Source organism: Hippocampus guttulatus, chromosome 9 (assembly GCF_054856545.1).
Source record: "Hippocampus guttulatus isolate MCC_2025c chromosome 9, RoL_Hgut_1.0, whole genome shotgun sequence".
Lineage (NCBI taxonomy): Eukaryota > Metazoa > Chordata > Actinopteri > Syngnathiformes > Syngnathidae > Hippocampus > Hippocampus guttulatus.
In genome coordinates this window covers 19,842,097-19,867,629 of record NC_141269.1, presented here as the reverse complement: position 1 = coordinate 19,867,629, position 25,533 = coordinate 19,842,097, and the positions used below count along the sequence as shown (strand labels likewise).

At 42.7% G+C, this 25,533-nt stretch overlaps 1 protein-coding gene across 2 annotated transcripts in view; it reads right to left on the bottom strand.

The window, feature by feature from the left end:
• The window catches only part of vegfc (vascular endothelial growth factor c), a 73,404-nt gene that overhangs the window by 35,284 nt on the left and 12,587 nt on the right, over positions 1-25,533 (bottom strand). For both annotated transcript variants that reach the window (XM_086121093.1, XM_086121092.1), the window contains exons 2-3: positions 24,882-25,101; positions 18,889-19,079 (exon numbers count right to left, since the gene is read on the bottom strand). In XM_086121093.1, the coding sequence (XP_085977219.1) occupies positions 18,889-19,079; positions 24,882-25,101 (411 nt within the window). The remainder of the gene's footprint in view (positions 1-18,888; positions 19,080-24,881; positions 25,102-25,533) is intronic.

Genomic DNA, 25,533 nt, shown 5'->3' with positions numbered 1-25,533 from the left:
TGAATAGACTTATACTGTAGTTGTCCCTGTATATTCGCAGTTCAGGCATTTTTGCGGATTTGCGTATTCATATATTGCCCTGCGATTGGCTGGCAACCAGCTCAGGGTGGACCTCACAAGGTTGGCGGGCGCACTGGAGCACATCCCAGCTGTCTTCGGGCAGTAGGCAGGGGACACCCTGAACCGGTTGCCAGCCAATCGCAGGGCATACAGGAACGAACAACGATCCTCGCTCACACTCACACCTAGGGTCGATTTTGAGTGTTCAATCAGCCTGTCATGGATGGTTTTGGAATGTGGGAGGAAACCGGAGTACCCGAAGAAAATCCACGCAGGCCCGGGGAGAACATGCAAACTCTACATATGGAAGCCGGACCTGCACTGTGAGGTCGCACAATGACACAATTATATATGTTGCTCTTTAGTTGAATTTATTACTGCTTGTTTTATGAGTGTGTAGTGCAAGGTTGTTGTATGCAGTCTTGGGGGTTATAAGTGTTACAAGGGTACATGACTGATCAGAATCTACTGTCACGTGAGGAGCTAAATTTGGACCTAGAAGCAGACCGGAGATGAAAATGGCGAAGTAAAAGTAATTACATGCAAAATTCAAAGTGAAAAACAAGAGGGCAGGGCTAGACACAAGAATGAAAAACCAACCCAGTTCTGTGTTCCCCCCCCCCCCAAAAAAAAGTACCAAAGCAACTGAGAACCTCAAGAACCCAAAGAGCCAAACACTGTTATTAATCACAACACACAGGCTATTGTGAACTGGGCTGTGGCGGGCCGCACAGATGAACGAAAAAGAAAAAAATATATGCCATATATATACAGCTAAATTTATATATATTATTTATATTAATGTTTTTATGCATATATTTTTTTTTGTGTGTGTGTGTATATATACTGTATATATATATATATATATATACTGTATATATACACACACAAACACACACACACACGCACACACACACACACACACACACACTGTTCTTGTGGTTCATTTACAAGATCTGAGGCAGAAAATATATTATTTTGAAAAGTCACCGGATTCTTTCCATTGCATCCGTTAATGACTGCAAACTGTGTAACGTATTTTGAAAAGTTTCTTTGCAATGGCGAAAAGGCCCAGTGAGGATTCAACACAAGAGCCTCTGCCCTAGAAGAACAAGAAAGGTGCAATACCAGAAGCCCTACTTGTAATATGGACAGCTGATCCCCACGCGCAAAAAAAGCTTGCTCTGCACAATACGGAGTGAACAGCTCTCCAATGAATCTTTGAAGACTTTAAAACTGATTATTCAGCAAATATAAGTGCCTTGAGAGTCTCACACTTGGTGGCTAAAAGAATTGCAAAGACTAACTTAAATCCATCCATTGTCTAACTCAGGCGTGGGCAAACTACGGCCCGTGGGCCGGATCCGGCCCGTTGGTCTTTTTAATCCGGCCCGCCGAAGATTGGTGCACAATTAAGGTTTGATTGCATTCATTTCGTTTGGACTTGTAATGACAGGTATTTCAACACCAAGTGGCGCAGTTACTTCAAGTTGCAGAGCACAGGGAGAGAGGGGAAGACGAAGAAAGAGGGAGAGAGTAATGACCATGGAAGGGAAAGTGATATGTATCTGATTAAACGAAGCGGGTAACAAAGTACGAAACATTCAGGAGACGCCTGGAGTCGCAAAGACTCAAATCTACGAGACTTTGAAAAACAAGGAAGCGATTGTTACTCAGTCCGATTCTGGCAATTTCCATGCTCAGAGTGAATTGCATGTGGCTCGAGTAAATGAACATTTCCTAGAATGGTTTGATTGTTATCATGATAAAAACTTTCTGCAAACTGGACCGCTAATAAGAGTCGGAGAACAGTCAAATGTGTAGAGCGTGAACAACAGGGGGCTCAGTACACATCCTTGAGGAGAACCAGTGCTGAGTGTGATGGTGGAGGAGAATGATCTAACCCTTACACACATGCTCCGACATTCGAGGGCATCCAAAACATAACAAAATTAACAACACAGATTCACATTCAGGCTTTTTTTTCCACACACAAGATGTTTTGTTAAACTTGTAAGGTAAAAAAGATCAAGCATGTCAGATACTCGACTCAATGTCTCATGAGACGGAAAGCTGCTCTTTAGTCACTACCGACGGTCATCAGGACAGCTGGAGAGGATTAATCTCACAATAGTAATCTTGTTGAAAAAATATGTGACATTTAATCACAGGGACTGGGATACATTTCACTGGCACTCATGGCTATTAGAGCCACACCACAACATTCCTCGGGGGTGCCTCCATTTGATATGAGTCATGTGTGACAAGATGGAATAAAGTCACTAAAGCTGTGTTTCTTTGGAATTTCATGGAACCCTTGGACAATGATTGTGTTGAAGTCACTTAGATCAGTGTTTTTCAAACCATGTGCGTGCCGTGGGAAATTATGCCATATTTATGCCTGTGCGGTTGATCGCCTGGAAGAGTAATCATGTAGTACTCTTCCATACCGGTAGGGAGCAGCATCAGCTAGGAAATTGCCTTATGCTTCGAGACAAATGAAGTTTCCGATGCGAGGCAATGCAATGAAAGGTAACTTTCATTTAGATTTACGTTCAATGGAGATGAAACGGCACAGATGTTCCCTCTAAGGTGCGGAACTGCGCACTGGTCGCACACTCTCAGCACACATGCAAACATATCCAGCGCAGTGAATGCACTGCAAATGAATACCTGAATATAACTTTTTTCTGTATCAATTTGCTGTGTAATTCAGTGAGTGACGGGTGTCCAGCCAATCACACGATACAATGCAATGACGCTCAGCAGCCAATCACGGCATTGACAGTACTTGTGCATGTTCTCTGCTCCATAAATATAACAGTGTGGCGGCGATAAGTGACGCGAATGATAATCTTTATCATGGCGAAACGACCAGTCATTTGAATGATGTTGGAATTATACAAAGACTCAAAATGGGAAAAGGGATTGGTACAATATTGCGGGAGAGCGCAAACGACCGGGAGAAAAAGAACCGGCGGTCACACAGAATAAAATCCGACCCTGAGCAAGTTAAAGTTCTAATTGACTATATTTTACTTGCCATTAAAACAAATGCACCAAATACAGTCAAAGGTTTGACTGTATTTGGTGCATTTGTATGCACTTGCATACTCCGCTACATGTGCTAATTAGTTGAATTGGTTATCTTATTTTTGTCTTGTATTGTCCTAAATAGTTCACTGGAGGAAAAAAAAAAAGAAAGAAACTTTAGTCATTGGAATGAATATAAATGCATCCATAACTCATTTTCGCACATTTTTTTCCTTTTCTTAAGCTTTCGAAATACAAGTGAAGAGGGAGAACTATATCACACATAATGTGGTGAAGGACAAGTTGTTTCTTCAAGCAATATGAAATTTGGTGTTTAAAATTCAATTAAGCTGCTTATTTCGGGGTTTAGTGAAGATGGGTCATTTTGACCCAGAGGACACAGGGTGTGAACAGAAAATGAGGACAACAGGAGGGTTAAAAGAGTTGTTTTCTAGACTTGGAACGGATTAAAATATTTTACATTGATTCTAATGGGAAACGGTTTTCGAACAATTCGGTTTTCGAACAGCCTTCTGGAACGGATTATGGTCGAAAACCGAGGTTTGACTGTATTGGATTGATGTTGATTTGATTCATATTCAATGTGTTATAATACTGCGTTAATTTTCAATGTTAAAAACCCCCGTTTATAGCAACAATATCACACTTAATTGTTAAAATAAACTTTTATCCCATTTTCAAGTACTCGTGTGCCACAAGATTTTTTTCAATGAAAGAAATGTGCCTTGGCTCGAAAAAGATTGACTTAGATGATCACAGAAAAGAATGGCCTGTCCCTGTCATTAACTGGAGTATCAAAGCACAGTGGTTACTGCTAAAATGGTGTTCTTTGGCAATGGCGGTTATGCACATGAGTGGCCGCGCACAATTCATAGCACTCAAGAATGGTCTTGGCCACTGCTCATCCAATTTTCAAGTCCGTGAGTATGACACAGATCGAACTTGGTCACCTAAAAATTGAAAGAGTCAGATTTGAACAGTCTCTTAAATAACTCGACTCAAGTCAACTGTATTTATAGAGCGCTTTCAAACAGCCATTGCTGCATACAAAGTGGTGTACATGGAGCAATTTAACATACTGTATACAATAAACAGTAAAACAAATTGGTAATAAAGACGGTAGAAAGCACCGAACAGTAAAATCAAGAACAAATCTAAGTCATGCTGAGTCGAATGCCAAAGAATACAAGTGAGTTTTGAGGAGGGTTTTGAAGATGGGCAGCGAGGAGGCTTGCCGAATGTTCAGTGGGAGGTTATTCCAGAGAGAGGGAGCAGCAACAGAAAAGGCTCGATCCTCTCTGAGCCTCAGTTTAGTTCTAGGTACTTCTAATAATATCTGGTCCGCAGACCTGAGGCGCCGGGCAGGTGTGTAGGGGCAGATGTAGGCTACTCGCCTGTGATCGATGCCTGCCTAACAGATCTCAACACGGTCTGCACCAGCTTGAATCACACCATTGTGGGTGCTGACAACCTGAAAAATAAATAAATAAAACAGCAATGGTTATGGTTGACACCATATGTACCAAATATCAGCTGGTAGAGCAGTTCTTACAGTGGGAGAGTTTTACAGAGCCATGGCACACATTTCCTGCATTAGTTGAATCAATTGAAAATGTATCAGAATAAAATCAACTCACCAGGAGCGTATCGTTTGAGCACCATTTCTCATATTCTTGGCATAGCAGCATTACCTAGTAAGCACATTGCTAGTCAGTAAGTGCATGATTAAGATGCCATTAAACTGGTTAAAATAAAATTCACAGTATTTTCACCACCATAAGGCACACTTCCAATCTTAATTTTTCTCCAAAATGGATGGGGTTTCTAATAATGCCTCGTGTATGCAACAAATTCCAAAATCTCTGAATGCTGTTGTGTGACTTCAATCGGGGATGCACTTGACTGACTGATGATGTGTCGATATGCAGCTTATATCGAGGCAAGGTTGACGTTACTGAGGATAGCAAGCGGACGTTAAAGTGGGTACGATGGGCATGCAAGAAGATGGCAAAGGCACGCCCCCAGTAGGTGTATAGAGTAAATAGTACGTGCATTGTGCAAAACATTCCTGAAATTGTACCTCCAAAGAGATACGCTTATGAAGCACAGTTTAAACTATCAGTTACGCGGACGACCATGGGAATCGAAGAGCCGTGAGAGAATTTAAGATCAACTAAACAGTGCTTTCGTTTTATGAAATGACGCCATCTAGCCATCCGGGCAAGGACGACCGTAGCTCTGCAACATCCTGGCGGATTACAAGGAAAAGCTGGCCTTCTTCTGCTCCTACTGCAGTAAAAAGTAATGTTCTGCATTACATTTAAATAAATGGAAACGCTTTCTTGGAGATGTTTGTCCTTTATTCTGCCAGTCTACCAGTTTCTATTACCGTCAGCATTTACTGTTGTCTTTGGTTGGCATTGTGATGGACAGAAACGGCCACCTATGGTGATTTTTAAGCCGAAAGTGAAGTTGCGAGTGGCTGTTGTTCGAGATTTCACAAAAGCTGTCATTTCTGAGGAGCAGCAGCGAGACCGATTGACAATGACACAATGACTAGAAAGGTAGGCAGGAGTGGAGAGTGTAGCATAAACACACCATGGAAGTGTGGAGGGGCATGAAAGCCATCCATCCATCCATCCATCTTCTACCGCTTATCCGAGGCCGGGTCGCGGGGGCAACAGCTTTAGCAGGGAAGCCCAGACTTCCCTCTCCCTAGCTACTTCTTCCAGCTCTCCCCGGGGGATCCCGAGGCGTTCCCAGGCCAGCTGGGTGACGTAGTCACTCCAGCGTGTCCTGGGTCTTCCTCGGGGTCTCCTCCCGGTGGGACATGCCCGGAACACCTCACCAGGGAGGCGCTCAGGAGGCATCCGAATCAGATGCCCAAGCCAACTCATCTGGCTCCTCTCGATGTGGAGGAGAAGCGGCTCGACTCTGAGCCCCTCCCGGATGACCGAGCTTCTCAACTTATCTCTAAGGGAGAGCCCGGACACCCTGCGGAGAAAACTCATTTCGGCCGCTTGTATCCGGGATCTCGTTCTTTCGGTCACGACCCATAGCTCGTGACCATAGATGAGGGTTGGAACGTAGATCGACCGGTAAATTGAGAGCTTCGCCCTTCGGCTCAGCTCCTTCTTCACCATGACAGACCGATACAACGTCCGCATCACAGCAGACGCTGCACCGATCCGCCTGTCGATCTCTCGCTCCCTCCTGCCCTCACTCGTGAACAAGACCCCAAGATACTTAAACTCCTCCACTTGGGGCAAGATCTCTCCCCCGACCCGGAGGGGGCACTCCACCCTTTTCCGACTGAGGACCATGGTTTCAGATTTGGAGGTGCTGATTTTCATCCCAACTGCTTCACACTCGGCTGCGAAACGCTCCAGTGAGAGTTGGAGAGCCCCGTTTGAAGGAGCCAACAGCACCACATCATCTGCAAAAAGCAGGGATGCAATACTGAGGTCACCAAAACGGACGCCCTCAACGCTTCGGCTGCGCCTAGAAATTCTGTCCATAAAGATTATGAACAGAATCGGCGACAAAGGGCAGCCTTGGCGGAGTCCTACCCTCACTGGAAACGATTCCGACTTACTGCCGGCAATGCGAACCAAACTCTGACATCGGTGGTATAGTGACCGAATAGCCCGTATCAGGGGGTTCGGTACCCCATACCCACGAAGCACCCCCCACAGAACTCCCCGAGGGACACGGTCAAACGCCTTCTCCAAGTCCACAAAACACATGTAGACTGGTTGGGCGAATTCCCACATACCCTCGAGGACCCTGCTAAGGGTGTAGAGCTGGTCCACTGTTCCACGGCCGGGACGAAAACCACACTGCTCCTCCTCAATCTGAGGCTCGACTTCCTGACGGACCCTCCTCTCCAGCACCCCTGAATAGACCTTACCAGGGAGGCTGAGGAGTGTGATCCCTCTGTAGTTGGAACACACCCTCCGGTCCCCCTTTTTAAAAAGAGGGACTACCACCCCGGTCTGCCAATCCAGAGGCACTCTCCCCGTTGACCACGCGATGTTGCAGAGGCGTGTCAACCAGGACAGCCCCACAACATCCAGAGCCTTGAGGAACTCCGGGCGGATCTCATCCACCCCTGGGGCCCTGCCACCGAGGAGCTTTTTAACCACATCGGTGACTTCAACCACAGAGATAGGAGAGCCCACCTCAGGGTCCTCAGACTCTGCTTCCTCCAAGGAAGACGTGTTGGTGGAGTTGAGGAGGTCTTCGAAGTACTCTGCCCACCGGTTCACAACGTCCCGAGTCGAAGTCAGCAGTGCCCCATCCCCACTGTACACAGTGTTAGTGGTGCACTGCTTCCCCCTCCTGAGACGTCGGATGGTGGACCAGAATTTCCTCGAAGCCGTCCGGAAGTCGGCTTCCATGGCCTCACCGAACTCTTCCCACGCTCGGGTTTTTGCCTCGGCGACCACCGAAGCTGCGTTCCGCTTGGCCAGTCGATACCCGTCAGCTGCCTCTGGGGTCCCACAGGCCATAAAGGCTCGATAGGACTCCTTCTTCAGCTTGACGGCATCCCTTACTGCTGGTGTCCACCAGCGAGTACGAGGGTTGCCGCCACGACAGGCACCAACCACCTTACGGCCACAACTCAGATTGGCCGCCTCAACAATTGAGGCACGGAACATGGTCCACTCGGACTCAATGTCCCCCGTCTCCCCCGGAACATGGGAAAAGCTCTGTCGGAGGTGGGAGTTGAAACTCCTTCTGACAGGGGATTCCGCCAGACGCTCCCAACAAACCCTCACAATACGTTTGGGTCTGCCAGGACGGACCGGCATCTTCCCCCACCATCGGAGCCTACTCACCACCAGGTGGTGATCAGTTGACAGCTCCTCCCCTCTCTTCACCCGAGTGTCCAAAACATGCGGCCGTAAATCCGATGATACAACCACAAGGTCGATCATCGAACCACGGCCCAGGGTGTCCTGGTGCCAAGTGCACATATGGACACCCTTATGTTTGAACAAGGTGTTCGTTATGGACAGTCCGTGACGAGCACAGAAGTCCAATAACAAAACACCACTCGAGTTCTGATCGGGGGGGCCGTTCCTCCCAATCACGCCCCTCCAGGTCTCACTGTCATTGCCCACGTGAGCATTGAAGTCCCCCAAAGTCAATTTACCGGTCGATCTACGTTCCAACCCTCATCTATGGTCACGAGCTATGGGTCGTGACCGAAAGAACGAGATCCCGGATACAAGCGGCCGAAATGAGTTTTCTCCGCAGGGTGTCCGGGCTCTCCCTTAGAGATAAGTTGAGAAGCTCGGTCATCCGGGAGGGGCTCAGAGTCGAGCCGCTTCTCCTCCACATCGAGAGGAGCCAGATGAGTTGGCTTGGGCATCTGATTCGGATGCCTCCTGAGCGCCTCCCTGGTGAGGTGTTCCGGGCATGTCCCACCGGGAGGAGACCCCGAGGAAGACCCAGGACACGCTGGAGTGACTATGTCACCCAGCTGGCCTGGGAACGCCTCGGGATCCCCCGGGGAGAGCTGGAAGAAGTAGCTAGGGAGAGGGAAGTCTGGGCTTCCCTGCTAAAGCTGTTGCCCCCCGCGACCCGGCCTCGGATAAGCACTATTGGGGGAAAAAAGTACATATATACTGTATGTTTTTTGTGTGTGTCTGTGTTTACGTCTGGGTCAAAGACCGAGGCTGCCGGTCTAAGGATGGCATAACGCGGATGTCCAACACTCAGACTCAGACTGTGCTCAACCACAAACTGTTGCGGGTTTGGAGCGTCACAGCAGGATGGACAACAACTTGGAGAAAACTGGAATCCGTGTTCAATTACTGACTGAAATCATGGATTTGGCTGATCGACACCACTAAAGAGACATAAGCCACGGACTCAAGGCTGTCTTAAATTCTTGGGCAGCCTGCTACCAAAACAACATCTGCTATCTCGACCTTCCCCTGATGAAAATATGCACGGAAGCTAGTCCCCCACCATCACCCCCTCCCTCATACATTCCCTTGATTCACCGTCTTCATTGTTTGTCTTGTGACCTGTTGTAACTGTCATATGCTTGTGCAGGAGTTTTTTTGCCTCACTCAAATTATCCTCAAAATGAGGGTAGTTCTAGCGTGGGTTTTTTTCTCCCTCTCTCCCTCCCCTGTGGTTTCTTTCTGACCTTCGGGTTGAGTGAACGCTGGCGCGTTTTGGCTGCCGCTGCTCAACCTGTATTGTTTTGTGTTTTTTGTTATTGTAAAATGTCCTTGGGTGTCTTGAAAGGCGCTTATAAATAAAATGTATTATTATTATTATTTATTATTAAATTTGCTACAGTGAAAAGTCCCCTGTTGTGAAAAATGTCTTGCTGCAAACATGATTTCGTTGTAGAGGGGTTTCACTGTACTGGCAAGCAGGAGAATAACAATGTGAGACCTTTTGATACTGCCATGGCCATTGAATTTAATCGCTTCTACAGCAGGTTTGACTGTTTTTGGTCCTTCCATTAGAGCTACTCAGGGGATGTTCTACCTCTGCTGCTGCTGCCTCCTGCCTTGTTCTCCACCCATTGGCTGTTCCACCTTTGCTGTTGTCTCCCGTCTTGCTCCATCAAGTGGCTGTTCTACCTCTGCTACTGCTGCCTGTCTTGTTCCACCCAGAGGTTGTTCCACCTCTGCTGCTGCTTCCTGCCCTGCTGCAATGAGTGGTTGTTTCACCTTTGCATCTGCCTCCTGCCCTGTTGCACCGAGCTGCTGTTCCAGCTCTGCTGCTGTGGCCTCCTGCTGTGGTCCACACAGCAGCTGTTCAACTATTGCTACCTTCTGTGATTACGTCACAGTGGATGAGTTGAGTATTAGATAAGAAGACAAGTCAGATGGACCTGCCAGAATACCACCCAAACCTCTGAAGGAGTCTGCCACGAAGATGACTGTTCCCCTGTGCACATTTTTCAAATCAGAGTCTCCAAATGGGACAGGTGCCAAGCCGGTCAGCCTCCTGCATCATGCCAGTGTCTCAGGTGGGGAGGCCGTCCGGTGTCAAGGATAATAGATCAGTGGCCTTGACATCTGTGATTCTGAAACCATTGAGAGGCTTCTTCTGGGGAGTCTGGGACCACAGCTGCAGCAGGTATTGGATCACAAGAACATGGGCTTGGAGGATGTCTGTCATATGCTTCATAGGGTCATCTCATTTCTCGATGGCATAGGGGATTATGTGAGGCTCATGTTTTTTTGATTTCTCAATTGAGACGGCGAAAGATGGCCCTGTTTGGGTCCAGCGACAAATTGAGGACTTTGGTACTGTCGCACAACATATAATGGTTGACAAACAGTTATTTCCAGCAAAGGTTTGATGTCCAGTGCATTGCATCTAAACCGGACAAGTTTGGAATGAAGTTTTGGATTGCAGCAGACGTGGACACTAAATTCAAATGTAATGCCATGCCTTACTTAGGAAAAGAGCCCAGCTATGCCATAGGACAGTGGTATGCAGAAAATATTGTGACAAGGCTCATGGAACAATTTTTGGACAGAAGTAGAACTGTCATTATGGACAATGTTTCATGTCATTGACTCTGGCAAACAGGTTTCTACAAAGCAACACAACTCTGCTTGGTACAATGAACAATATTTTAGCATGTTCCACCATGCTAAAATATTGTTCATTGTTCATCAGCAGGAGAAGAATACAGTGTGCTGTTTTCAACACAGGTGATCACTTTTTGCAGTGCCACACTGACAGTTTATGCAACTTAAAAGAAGAAAAATGGGTGTCTTTTCAGCACACTGCATAAGAAAGTGGCGCTTGAAATTTTGATGGCAAAAACCAAATGTCATCACAGATTCCAAACACTTGTAATGTGGCGTTGATGTGCTTGGTCAAAAACGGCATGCTTACACAGTGCAGGCAGGACCACAGAGATGGCTTTTTGCTGTTTTCTACAACATCATAATCAGAATCATCTTTAATGGCCAAGTATGTTGAACACACAAGGAATTTATCTCTGGTGGTACAGGCTACCCTAGTATTGCAATAACAAGCAACTACCAATATTACAAGGACATAACATACAAGTATCGAAAGACTTTCCGTAGTGTCATTGTATCATTGTGCAGTAGTAGCACCCAATGACAGCTGTGCGACAATGTGCAGCGTATCGAACAGAGGTAAACTGATCAGCGGTGCAATACAATCCTATGACGGTTGTGCAGTTGGTGCAGATAATCGCCGGAGGAAGAAGCCGTCGGACAGTTATTTGATTGGCACCAACACTATGAGTTCCAGTTCTAACGATGTACAGTATGACAATCAGAATTGAATCCACCCCATGACAAAACAAAAAACATTAAAAGACTTGGAACTCCAGGGGGAGGTGTCAGGATATGGTAAAGGATTATACATTTTGTCTCTCGTTGATTTCAGTGCAGACGATTGTTTTGTAGATTCTTGCATTGTTGGTCGCATTAAGTTGTTCAATCAAAAAAATTAAAGATGTACAGAGATTATTAGATTTAGATGGCCGTTCTCTGGTGGAAATAAAACATCACTGGTCAGTTCCAATTGAAACTCTCAGATAACCAGAAGGAACAAAGACAGATGGACCTGCCGGAATACCACCAAAACCTCTGAATGAGTCTGCCACGGAGATGACTGTTCCCCTGTGCACATTTTGGACCCTTGTTATGTATTCACGTATTAGGCTTGTCATGGGTAGGACTCCATAACTCAGATATACTGTAGTTTGGAACAAACTATGCCTTGAAAATTTGAGCATTTTTTCCTCTGAAAGTTGCCTTTGATCTGTGGAAATAGAATACACCTCACCCATTAAATCTCACAGCAAAAACATATGTTTAGGCAATATTCCCATTGAAAATCATGATTTAAGGAAAGTGTTCAGCAAACACCGAGCTTAGTCACTGCCGTCTCACCGACTATATGACTGCACTATAGAACTCGTTCCGAATGCCACGCTATCATCTAAAAACAATGAAAACCAATACTTGTATTCTTGTCAAACCTTTCGGCCATGCTTATCGGTAAACTAATATAAACTACAATAGTACATGGTTCAAAGGGACTTGACTCAATGGACAATGATCACCACCTATTTGAGACTTTGGGGTTTCTCTGTGAAGAATAGTGAACAAAAAAAGTCTGACTATAACTGTACTATGGTTTCCTTTCAAGAAACTACACCAAATGAATTTCATAATTGTCAGTATTACGGAAATTACCAAGTACAGTCCAGACAAATTGTTGCTCATTAATATATGTTATATCAGTGACACATTTAAGCAACAATCGTCAAACAAGGCAAGACATGAAGTATTTTTTCTATTTACCAGTTCTAACAGAGTAGAATGTTCCAGAGGACTCTTTCCAGCTGGCCTACCACCATGCATGTTGAATTTTCTCATAACACCATTTGTGGAGATTCTGCAACAGATTAAAAAAAAAAAGAAAAAAGAAAACATTTGTCGATAGTAAATCATATCTAACCTGTATTACACTACCACATTATAACTTCCCTCTGTTATCTGGTCTACAGTTGAGACTTTGAACTTCTGTGGAATCATGTGGGTCATGGTCCATGGTATATGGGTTATCTTCACATCCTTGCCCCAAACAATATTACAAATTATTAACAGTATCATAGAAGTGTGGAATTACTTTATGAAGTGCTTTTCAAAGTTTAATGTAGGCACTCTTTTCCTTTGTGTAAGGCAAAAGAGACTGTTACAAGTCTGTTCATCTGATACACGTATAAATAAAACCAAATAGACCATACCAGTTCCATGTGTCAGCTGTCAAGAGTAAAGGGGATATCCTAACATCCAAAATTGTGACAAACACTGTTTTAAATCTTTTTCGCATTTTGATTTACCATTGACAGTCATAAGTCCTGCTTATCTTCAATTTCCCTGGACATTATGTCAAAGGTCTCCAGATTTGTTATGGGCAAAAGTCAACTCTCATTGTCCCCGAGAGTTGAGGTTATTTAACTCATCCAGGACTGCCATGAGGGTCTCCACAAACACCTTTTGAAACTCTGAGAAAAACAGAAATAAAAATAGCAATCACTTTATTTCCTGCAACGATGAACTTTTTTTTTTTAACAGTAATTCATGTAATCCTTCAGATAATTTATTTCTTATTTTTCTCCATCATGGGGTAGTTGTACACCAGGGGTGGCCAACCAATCAGAGACTAAGAGCCCTTATTTTATTTTATTTTATTTTTTACTGGGTGACCGCAAAGAGCCACAGCATGCACCTGGGGACACATAAACATTACCGCATCCTTGCACACACACACACACACACACACACAAACCTCTGCTCAGCCACGTTATTGTAAATGTCACAATATAATCATGTTTTTCTCTTACTATGCATGTTGTTTAACACCTTAGTGCAGGGACTTTTAGCAAGCAACACGCGGCCGCCCAACCACGCACACCGGGATGTCATCAAACATGAAGGATATCGAAACACACAGACATACAAAGTGCCCCCCTTCCCCCCTCATTTCCTCCTCCGGTCGACTTGGGACCAGTCCGCTGGCTCCTGGTCGATCGGGATTGACGTATTGGGCACCCCTGCCTTAAAATGGGAAGTAATTCGCTGACTAGCTAAGAGCTTAGCGCCATTGTTTGCGCATGCACGGTGATTCAGTTGTCATCTGACTGCCTGCCCTGTATGTCAATCAAGTAACGGAATTGCTGATTGGCTGACGTCATAAATTCTGCTGAGCAGAGCACCGTTGTTTGAATGTCATCGCCACCGAGGAGGCGTTTTCCACGCTTGTCATGTGTAAGCCCGGGAGCCGCATTTAACCAGTCCAAGAGCCGCATGCGGCTCGCGAGCCGCGGGTTGGCCACCCCTGTACAATGTACACCCTCTTCCAAGCTGTTGAAGAATCAAGTATCAAATACAACTTTATTGTCAAATGTGCTGTATGTGCAACAAACAGCACAGATGAAATTTCTTCCCTCTTAAACAATAAATGTTAGCTGTAAGATTTCAATTTACCATTTTCCAAAAACCAATTAACTTTGCCTTGTTTGAAAACACGTGGCATTCTGTGTGTACATATCAAATAGCATTTCTTTTTTTTAGTAGTCTAGAAATGAAATTGCTTGTACTACAAGTCATTCTCAAAAATGATCATAATGTACTGGGAAAACCTGTGTTTTTGGCCATTGACTTCCACCCCGGTTTCCTGTGAGTGAAAGACAATGCAATTACATGTCATAAATGCAACATCACTATTGAATATTGCAAATACCTCATAATCAACAGCAGCTTAAATTCAGCTAACATAAGTATCGTAAAAGAGGCAATAAACATATTAAATGATTTTTTTAAAATACATTTTTATTTGTACTTTTTCATTTAAAGCAAGTTAGCTTAAGCTAACGCGCGCCAGCTTTCAGGCACATGATAGCTTACCCGGTAGCTTGCAATCGGTTTGCTGCAAATGGATTGATAATTAAATGAACAAACATTACAGGACAAAACAACATTTCAATAACATAGCCTTGAGCACTCACCTATTATGTCTTTGAGAAACTGCTTTTTGTTTTCGAAGCAACAGGCGGTGACTAAAACTCTTCTTCTTCTTCGTCGTCGTCTTCCTTCAGACCGACCGGAAGTTTAAGTAAATTGACCAAAAAAGAACTGCACCACTGGATCAGAGTAAAATAAAATGCCACGGATGTTGATCAGGCACAGTAGCCTAAATTTAAATAAACATGCATGAGGTGATTCTGTCAGTGGATCTCTTCCTTCATAACTCTACAATACCTCTCTATTAGGAGGCAACAAGGCGGTTAATGTATTTAACTCAATCATCCAGATTTGGTCTAAAGCAGTGGTGTCAAACATACGGCCCGCGGGCCGGAACCGGCCCGCAAGGAGGTTTGATCAGGCCCGCAGGATCATTTAAAAGTGAAAAAATGCATAAAAGACACGGAATGAATATTTTTAATGATGTGCAATTCATGAAATATCCGCTAGGGGGGCACACTGTTTTGATCAGAGAAAAAGACAACCTTGTTTTGATCAGAGAAGAAGACAATACCAGCCTCAGTCTGTCACTGAGACAGACCCAACACAGCAGACGCTATCAAGGATATGTGAATACTTTATTCTTTACACATATTATAGCACTCTCCTTAGTTTGTAAGGTGTAGGCAGGGATTACATTTAGAATTTATATGCTCGTGTAAATGGTTTTAAAAATTCCTTTCTTTATAAATCTTGTTTAATCTTAAAGTGCATTACTATATTTTTCAATACCAATTACTTGTTAAGGTTTGGTGCCTTTGTACAGTCAATGGGATCAGCTGCAATGCATATATGTGAATGATAAAAGTAAATTGCATATTTGTCTAAGGAAATCTAAGGTCCTTCATGTAATGTTTTGTAAAAAATATATTCATTAAATTTCAACATTTTCCTAGTATTCTTGTGCTTCTTTAGACCAAAACAAAGGATATACATATTATTTTGGTTATTTACAGCAGAGTATGGTGTCATTTTTAATGGTCCGGCCCACTTGACATCTACCGAGGCTATTTGCGGCCCACAATGTGAAATGAGTTTGACACCCCTGGTCTAAAGAGACATGATATGAGGTCTTGGTTTCGACACCCTTGCCAAGTCTAAATCTAATCTACACTCCACGTAGTAATCTAACACTTTGCCATCATTTATACAATTTAGTTATTTTTTAATTTAATATTTAATGGATTAAATATTATCGTGTAGATTTGGGCTAAAAATATAGACTGATTATAGACGGGCAAATTCCAGTCTAAAGGCTCAGTGGGTTCCTGAGTTTCATTTGGTCCTGACTTACTCTGGGGACAGTTGACATGTAGTCTGGAGTCAACAATTTATCAGACCGGACTTGAGTAAGGTTGCCTCATGGGTAAATAGGGAGGTGGGCAGGTCGGTGGATGTTTGCTGAATCTTGGTCAGAGGATTTGTAGATAGCTGTTTGGTGAGTTTCCGGGTGGGCATAGTCGAACAGTGAGCAAGATTAAGAGATGAGAACATGATGGATGGAAGTGGTGTAAATTGAATTCCATTGACCAGATTGTTCTTCCTGTTGACTCATTCAAGGCTAATGGGTTTCGTGAAGTCGGGGTTGAGTTCTCATTTGGGGGTGATGTACTGTCCAGCGGTGAGTGGTGTTGGGCAGGGTGAAGAAGACTTCAAAGTTTGGATTAAATCCAGCGGTGTATCCCGGGGAGTTTGGGCAGATGAGGAGTAATCAATATGTTCAGGAGGGATGGGTGTGAAAGATTGTGTTTCATTGTGTCATTGTTGGGTCTTCGGAGTGGAGCCAGACTCTCATGTCATCTGTTATTGTGAATAAACATAGCATTTTTTGGGGAAATTACCCCCCAGTGGTGCACACTTTGGTGAATAATAGCAGTCAGTAATTTGATCCCCTGCTTACTCAAATGAATCCCATCGTATTGGAAAAGATGTTGATGTTGCTCAAAAATTGCAAATTTGTCAAAATTCATTGAATGAGAAGCACAGACACTTCTCAACCATCTTGGCAGGGACATTATCCGGCTGTCGTGGTCATCCCACCGCCAGACCATAGGCAGAGGTCCACTCAATAATACCTCTGCGTTCAGAGACTGCATTTTTTAAAAAAAGGTTTTAAGACAATTTGAGATGACTTTGATGGCTGCTAATTTGTGTGAAAGTGATCTGCAGTGCAAAAAAAAAATTGGGGCCACGTGCAAAACGGAAGTGATTGTAGGGGGCTACACATCAACATGCTAACTGAAATGTGTTGAATTTTAATTCAGTGTGGTTTTATAAAGCGGAAAATTGTATACCGGTAGTTTTCATAAACTGCCACTTGTGTAGCCAAGGTATGGCGTGCTGTAATTAGAAAACAAAAATGAAAAGAAAAACTGGTGAAAAGATATAATCAATCACATCAAAATGACATATTCACATTAAATTACTATTTGATCAACATTCACACAAAACAGTACATCTCAAGTGTCCATATTATTTTCAAAAAAATTAAAGTGTGCTGCCATGATGAGGAGCACAAACTACTATTGGCCGCTCTCTTTCCTTTAATCTCTCCACGGCGCAAGAAAGAATGTTACTAAGAAGCTGGACCAAAGTTGGTGTTGGCTCAAAACATGTTTTTAAAATACTTGCCACAATGCTTAATGCTTGGAGAAGTCACTGATATAGTTAAGAGTTGGCAAGACTGAAGACAAGTCGCTGCTGTTGATCGCTTGCACTGTTTGCACAAAGTCACATCAAAGTAAAACCAGTGGAATACTCAGTATTTTAATTTTGCTTTCGAAAAGCTGCAGAGACTGTGGATGGTGTGAATGTGGACCGCGGATCCCACTTTGCTCGGATGTGCTGTAAGTCTAAGTTCATCAATGAGAACCAGTGGATGGACTGGTGCTCGATTGAGAACCATACCAAAATTCTTATGTACACACATGTACATAAGGACTGGACCAGACACAAATATTGGAAATCCGTGTGTAAAATAGGCCCATAAAAGTGCATTGAGGGGAAAAAAAACCCCAAAACAAAACAAAAATATTGGATAGGATCATTCAAAAATGACAGGATCGTTCAAATTGTACAAATACCTGGATGCAACCCTTAAGTCCCCTTGAAGCATAGGTTCCCCCTGACCAACTTAACGAAATGATTTTGCCCACAATTCTTGACAGCAGCAACATTTAAAGCAACAGGGCACCAACGGAGTTGACGGACAACGTGAAGATGTTTCGATTAAAAAATAATGTTTCAGAAAGCATTCATTAAAAAAAAAAAAAGTAGTGTTATAACTTAATTTTTGCATTTTGGTCATGTGGGCCAGTCAGCCAATCATCTCTGTATTTCTTATGATGTGTGATGAGGCCAATCGGTTGCATGTATACCATGGCAAGGAAGTGGAGAGAAACGCTATAGCAGTCCGGCTCAGCAGAGACGTGCTTAAGGCCAACCCCAAAAAATATTTTAAACACACAGCTCTTTGTTTTATACCGAGACAAGACCACAACGATATTCAAGCAGTTGTGTAGCGCACGATATTGTGATATTGTGAAAATTGTCAATGTGACAACATCTATTTTTTCATGTTTCAGCAAATAATGGATGGATGAAGTATTCAAAGCAAAACATTTTTTGATGAAGGTGAAGAGGTACTCCGATGTATTTGCCAATCAATGCAGTTCACTTTCCAGTTAATTGTTGTTGACCTATTTTCAAGACAATGTCATAGTTTACCGTATGTTTTGTTATTCCAGGTCAATGTTCATCATCGTGTTTCCTCCGTAACAACTTTGGTAGTGTCTCAAAAAAAGTGTGTTTTTAAGCACATTTTCTGAAAACTTGGATCAAATTTCAAATTGCAAGATGGCGGGCAGCTGCTAGCATTCTGAAACTACATCAAAAGTGCATTACTACAATACGCTTGTATATAATTTACAAACAAAAATAAGCACAACAGATATAGCAATAATCAGAAAACAGCACAACTGCAATTAGACCAAATGTAGTCAAAGTGTGTGGCGGTCAGTAAGTAAACTATTTCATCAGGATAAGGTTACATCAATTTTTTATATATAAAAAAATTTATAATAAAAAACAGTTTTTAGCCACAAACACCAAACGAATTGATGCATTATGGATTTGATAGGTTATGTGATATCATAAATGAGACAATACAGTAGCAGCCTCACAAGAGTAGTGACAATTGAGAAAAGAGGTGCGATCTTACAGTTTTGCTGAGGTAACCAGTTGAAATATTCCTGCATTGTTTGTCTTCAGAGTGGCAACATCCTCCACATCTGTAGACGGACACACATGGTGGTTTATAGAAGATGTTGGTGGGTACACCAAACTCCCTGCCCACGTCGACACACACTTCCCTGGGTCTGCACTGAGTCTTTCTCCACTCTGACTCTACACCTGCACACAGAATATCCAGGGTTCATCAATATGCGCTTCTAGGGGGTCAGGCCCCACTCAAACATCAAGTTTCCCCATCAGTCTTTGTCATTCTTCTCACTTTTTTCCCCCTGAAGGTGCTCCTGAAGTTGTAGTTTGCAGTGGTGTGGAACTGCATTACATAATAGCGATAGTACTGTACATGAGGTGACCAAAACGGATGTCTATTATTTTATTTTTTTTAATTCCAAGCGAATCAACCCAAGGTCATTTATTTAGGGTCCCATGCACCAAAGCTCCTACATAAGATAAACATAAAACAATACAAAGTTCTCTCTTCTGTCAGATGAGGATTATTTCTAGAACCAGGACAGTTTTTTTTCTCATCCTGACTGTTGCAATGGCCTCTATTCATCATCAGTCAGGGTTTCCTTCATTTTCTCAAGGGGAGAAACATGTGCTATTTGTTTAGAAAAAGCACAAGATGTTAATCCTATGGAATTAACTGGATTTCTACATAGATTGGTCATGAAATGTTATCTGATCTTCACTTCGGTCACAAAAATAGACCAACCGGTGACAACAACTAGGTAGCTTTAACTAATATAACCCAAACAATTATGACAGACTTTAAAAAAAAAAAAAACGGTTCAAATTACGTGTTATTGTGAAATCTGACATATGTCATACTCACTAAAATACGACATCTACGTCTATCTTTTCTTATTCATTTATATCAGCGACAGTACATATTAAAAAACATTGCAGGAAATATGCCAGAGTTAGCCGCAAAGCTATTTTTCATCTGCAGTCATGACGACAGATTTAAATGTCACCCTAAAAGAATAAGAATTCAAATAAATAAAAATAACAATAAATTCAGGAAAAATAACATTAAGCTACAGTACATTTACATGTTTACACAAAAAAAATACAAACTACCAAAAAGTACTATTAAGCTAAAGTGTGCATACATTTACATAAAATTGGTAGCTGGTTGACTGGTTAGCATGTCTTGAAATGTGACAGGGGTTGACGAAAAAGGAAACAAAACATGTACATTTCAGGCATGGGGCCATCGGTGCATAGATATTAAGATATATATATAGACGTCACTCTAAATGAAAAACTCAAAAGAATTCATGGCGTTCAGAGCAAAAAGAGATGAGTGACTGGTTATTTTGCCGTGATCAGCAACTTGCCACATTGTGGTATTTTGCTGCGAATCGCGCGAAAGCTAAAAGAATCCGGTGCAGGATTGGGCATGTTACTTTAATAATTTACTCTCTCCAAAAAGTAATAGGTTACTGGCTTGTAATTTGTTGCTCTTGGTATTTTTTTACTGTTCCCTCTATTGCAGGGGTGGGCAATTCCAGTCCTGGAGGGCCGCTATCCTGCATGCTTTCCATCCCTCCCTGTTGCAAAACATCTGATTCAAATGAACAGGTTCAATATCAGGCTTCTGCAGAGCTTGCTGATGATCTGATGATTTGAATCAGCTGTGTTGTAACAGGGAGAGATGGAAAATATGCAGGATAGTGCCCCCCCCCCCTGGACTGGAAATGCCCACCCTTGCTCCATTGTGTATAATATGTTTGTAATAGCTCATTGAATAATTAAACGAGATATTTTAGAACATCTGGTGTTTATTTGGACAGAAGAGATTGCAATTTGCCACATAGAGAGATTTGTTTAAAAAAAAAAAAAAGAGTATAAATAAAATAAGTAATATTCACACACTGTATTTAAGTGCAAAACTAAGACAGACAAACAAAGACTTAAATATATATATTTTTTAAAATGTGGGTTGTCCTCTGTATTTGTACACTTGGGTGCATTACTGGGATCAATGGCTTATGAATACATTCATTCATTCATTTTCCGAACCGCTTTATCATCACGAGGGGCGCGGGGGTGCTGGAGCTCATCCCAGCTGTCTTTGGGCAGTAGGCGGGGGACACCCTGAACCGGTTGCCAGCCAATCGCAGGGCACACAGAGAGGAACAACCATCCACACCCACACTCACACCTAGGGACAATTTAGAGTGTGCAATCAGCCTGCCATGCATGTTTTTGGAATGTGGGAGGAAACTGGAGTACCCTGAGAAAACCCACGTCGGAGCTGGAATTGAACCCGGTACCTCTGCACTGTGAAGCCGACGTGCGAACCACTGGACTACCAGGCCGCCCCTTGTGAATACAAATCAGATCTATACAGCACCATGACACAAAAATCTATTAATTTGTCACAATATTTTCCTGCCCTGACCATGAATGTGTTGAGCAAGATTTTGGTCACGAAATGCATTCCACTTTGTGAAACCATGACCGCACAACAAACAATGACTCCCCAACCATGGATCTCAGTTCAATTGCGTGAATTAAAAGAATGTTGACAATGATTTTCTGTAAAGGTAATTTAAAAACTGAAGCATTTCTGAAACGTTGACCTCATGCTCCTTAATCGTACTGTGGCATATGACATCATCGCGAAAAGCATTGGCGATGAAATACGCGAAGTGATGAATAAAATGGCACTATTATTCAAAGATGTTAGTAACTGCAAAATTGGAACACCATTATGCCCGACACTGGTAAAGTGCGCCAGCTTTTGGAGAGCTGAGAATTACTTCAATATGGGATTTTGTTTGTTTTGACAGTTTTTTTCTTTTATCCTTCTCTGTGACTTTTATTAATTCAGTGATGGAAATTACAGAAGGAAGTTTGTGATTGGGGTTTTTTTTCAGTGATTTTAAATCATTGATGTTTTCATAGTCGGCACATCTAATTTCTACTTCTGTGACTCACTTCAGACATTGCATGGATAGTTACTTTTATGTCACCTTTTTGTTTTGATTCTGTGACAGTGCTCTGGGTGACGCATATTGGATCGAGAGTTTTGACATTTTCCTTGACTACTTCTGCACCTACTGTTCTGGGTGTCACACGTTCAAATTATACACGCTCACTCGAGTCATTCATTCGCTCCTTTTCCTGGTCATTTGTATTGGATTTATTTATTTTGCTACTTTGTCACTCGGTCTCGCTTCATCGGGGTTCCCATTTGGAGTCGCTGCTTGTTCAGTTGTTATTCAGATTTGATTTTGATGCGCAAAACTGTTGATATTTCCCATTTCACTTTGTCACCTCTCTTTGCATGCATGTGTGTGATTTGGTTCTGTGTGGTATGCTACACATATACACAGCAGAGTGTAGTATGCAACACATACACAGCAGACGATCGTTTAGCTCGGGGGTTGGCAACACGCGGCTCTGGAGATGCATGCGGCTCTTTAGCGCCGCCTAGTGGCTCCCTGGAACTTTTTAAAATGTTTCAAAATGGAAAAAGATGGGGGAGTGAAAATATATTTTTTGTTTGAATATGGTTTCTGTAGGAGGACAAACATTCTTAACATTTTCCAATGCTGTAAAAATATTTCGAATAAATATTCCATTTCAACATTTCTGTCAACCAAGATTTGCGTCATAGCCTGTGACACAATTTCTATTAGCAGAGCGGGATGCCAGGCAGGTGGCTGTTGTAAGAAGAAACTGTGTTTCATGTCCAATTCACCGAGGGAACTGGCAAAGAATGGCAATCTGAAGGACCAAGAGAAGCATTTTAAAACGGTACACGTCAGCTACGAAAGTTAACATGCTACAAAAGTGCGTCCCGTGCCTCGTTCATCTTAGCCGCCGTTATAGCTGTTGTTCATTATGGCATGCGTGTGTAAGTGTGCGTTTGCGTGCGTGTGCGGTCACAGGTCAATCGCGGAAGCTGGTTGATCGAAAAATAGAGCTTTGGTTAAAAAAGGTTGAGCCCCCCCCCCCCCCCCCGCTCTGCAGGACGCACTGCAGGGGAAAAAAAAGTTTAATAGGGACGGCTCATTGTGTATTGGTAGCCAACTTACTCATTTTTATGGTAGGCTAATATAGCTCGGATAGATACATACAGCGTGTGTTGCCTTCTTTCTGAGGCTTTTAATTTGTTGTGGCTCCAGACACATTTGTTTTTCTTTTTTTTTTTTTTTTTTGGTCCAATGTGGTTCTTTCAACATTTTGGGTTGCCGACCGCTGAGTTAGCTAGAGAGCTATTGAATGAGTTTAACCCTATCATGTGCTCTGTAACCTGATAACATGATAAGCTGTCCATTGTAGTAACCGCTGTCCATGAAAGGGGAAATAAGTGTAATTAAAATAAAATGAACCCCCGCTATTTGGAGGAGATAAAAACTGACGCCAGCCGCAAATAGCAAAAATCTGTGAGTAATCAACTCTACCTTACATTAGCAATGACAAAAAATTCTAGGGGGAAAAAAATCAGGATTGGGTCAGTAAAAAGCAAAAGCCCGCACAGATAAGATAAGATAACCTTTATTTGTCCCACATGGGGGAAATTTGCAGGGGTTTCAGCAATTACATTCCGCAAAGAGGTGAATTCATGAAACCCAAACTATGAATATGCAGGGATCAACCGTAGATGTCTTTCTGATGTGAATCACCATTGTCTGCATCCACCAGTACTACCCTGCTGCTCTCTCCCACCAAAATGATTGGCACATACATTTGATGTCAATGGTAGAGAAATGTCTATATTAGTATAAACCCAATTCCAATGAAGTTGGGACATTTGTTAAAGGTCAAAACAAATCATCATTAATTTAGGATTTAATGGCTGCAACATGTTTGTAACAAGTTGGGACAGGTGGCAAAAAATAAATTAATAAAGTTAAATTAAAATTTTAAAAAGAGAGTTGAGGAATACTCATCAAACACCTGTTTGTCACATCCCACAGGTGAACAGGCTTACTGGGAACAGGTGGGTGCCATGATTGTATAAAGGGAGTTTCCCTGTCCTGCTCAGTCAATCACAAGCGAAGATGGGGCAAGGTTCAACTCTTTGTGAACAACTGCGCAATAAAATAGCCCAACAGTTTAAAGACAAAACCCAGAAATGCCACCGGCTCCTTTGGACCGAGCTCATCTAAGATGGATTGATGCAAAGTGGAAAAGTGGTCTGTGGTCTGATGAGTCCACATTTCAAATTGTTTTGGGATATGGTGGACGTCGTGTCCTCCAGGCCATAGAGGAAAAGAACCATTCGGACTGTTATGGACAGAAAGTGTAAAAACCAGTATCTGTGATGGTATGGGGCTGTGTTAGTGGCAATGGCATAGATAATTTACACATCTGTGAAGGTGAAGGGTACACACAGTTTTCGGAGAAACATGCTGCCATGCAAGAAACGTCTTTTTCATGGACACCCCTGCTTATTTCAGCAAGACAATGCCAAACCACATTCTCCACATTACAACAGCGTGGCTTTGTAGTAAGAATGTGGGTACTATACTGGACTGCTTGCAGTACAGACCTGTCTCCCATTGAAAATGTGTGGTGCATCATGAAGTGTAAAATACGGAGACCCCGGACTGTTGAACAGCTGAAGCAAGAATAGGAAGGAATTCCACCCACAAAGCTTCAGCAATTATTGTCCTCAGTTCCCAAACCTTTATTGAATGTTGTTCATTAAAAAAAAGTGATCGAACGCAGTGGTAAACATGACCCTGTCCCAGTTTTTTAGAACGGGTTGCAGCCATAAAATTCAAAGTTTATGGTTATTTGCTAAAAACTAAGTTTATCACTGTAAACATTAAATATCTTGTCTTAGCAGTGTATTCAATCAAATGTCGGTTGAACATGATTTACAAATAATTGAATTCTGTTTTTATGTTTAACACAATGTCCCAACGTTATTGGAATTGGCTTTGTAAAGTGAGAGTGAATCCAGAGGGGAGAAAAAAAACCAACAGAAATCAAACCTACTTTTCAGAACATCCAAGTTGAGGTAGGCAGCCGCAAAGTTTGTCTGATCTGTTTCTATTAACGGCTCCAGGTGGTGAGACAGTTTGGACACAGAAGCAAAGGGTAATTTAGATTTACACTTGAGAGCAGCCCAGTAGAATGGGTAGATAAGACTCATCAATTCATCAACACTGGAAGCTGAGCGCAACCTCTCTTCCATGTCTGGCTCCGGTGAAGAGTCCTGAAACCATAAGAAAACAACACTTTCCTTGAGAAAATATATAAATCAGATCTCTTTATACCACGGCAAAGTCACAATTTGATCAGATATTCTAGATCAGAGGTGCCCATTATGTCGATCCTGATCGACCGGTAGATCTAGGGCTGGTCCCAAGTAGATCCGGGTGTAGAGGAGTGTAGAGTGAATACGGGTGTAGAAGAGAAAAAAAAACAAACAAAACATATGTGTGTCTTTGTACATGTTAGTAATATATTTTTTGTGTTAATGTACACTGCACCCTAATCATCCTATCAGTCTAATTTTCACAAAAAAAAAAAAGAAGTTAAAAAATAAAATAAAGCAAGTAAATCTTGAATTTACGGTGGCATGTGATTACGTCACGGGAAGTTGTTAGCGCTCAGCAGTCTGTAATTGCAGCTTGTGATGAGAGCG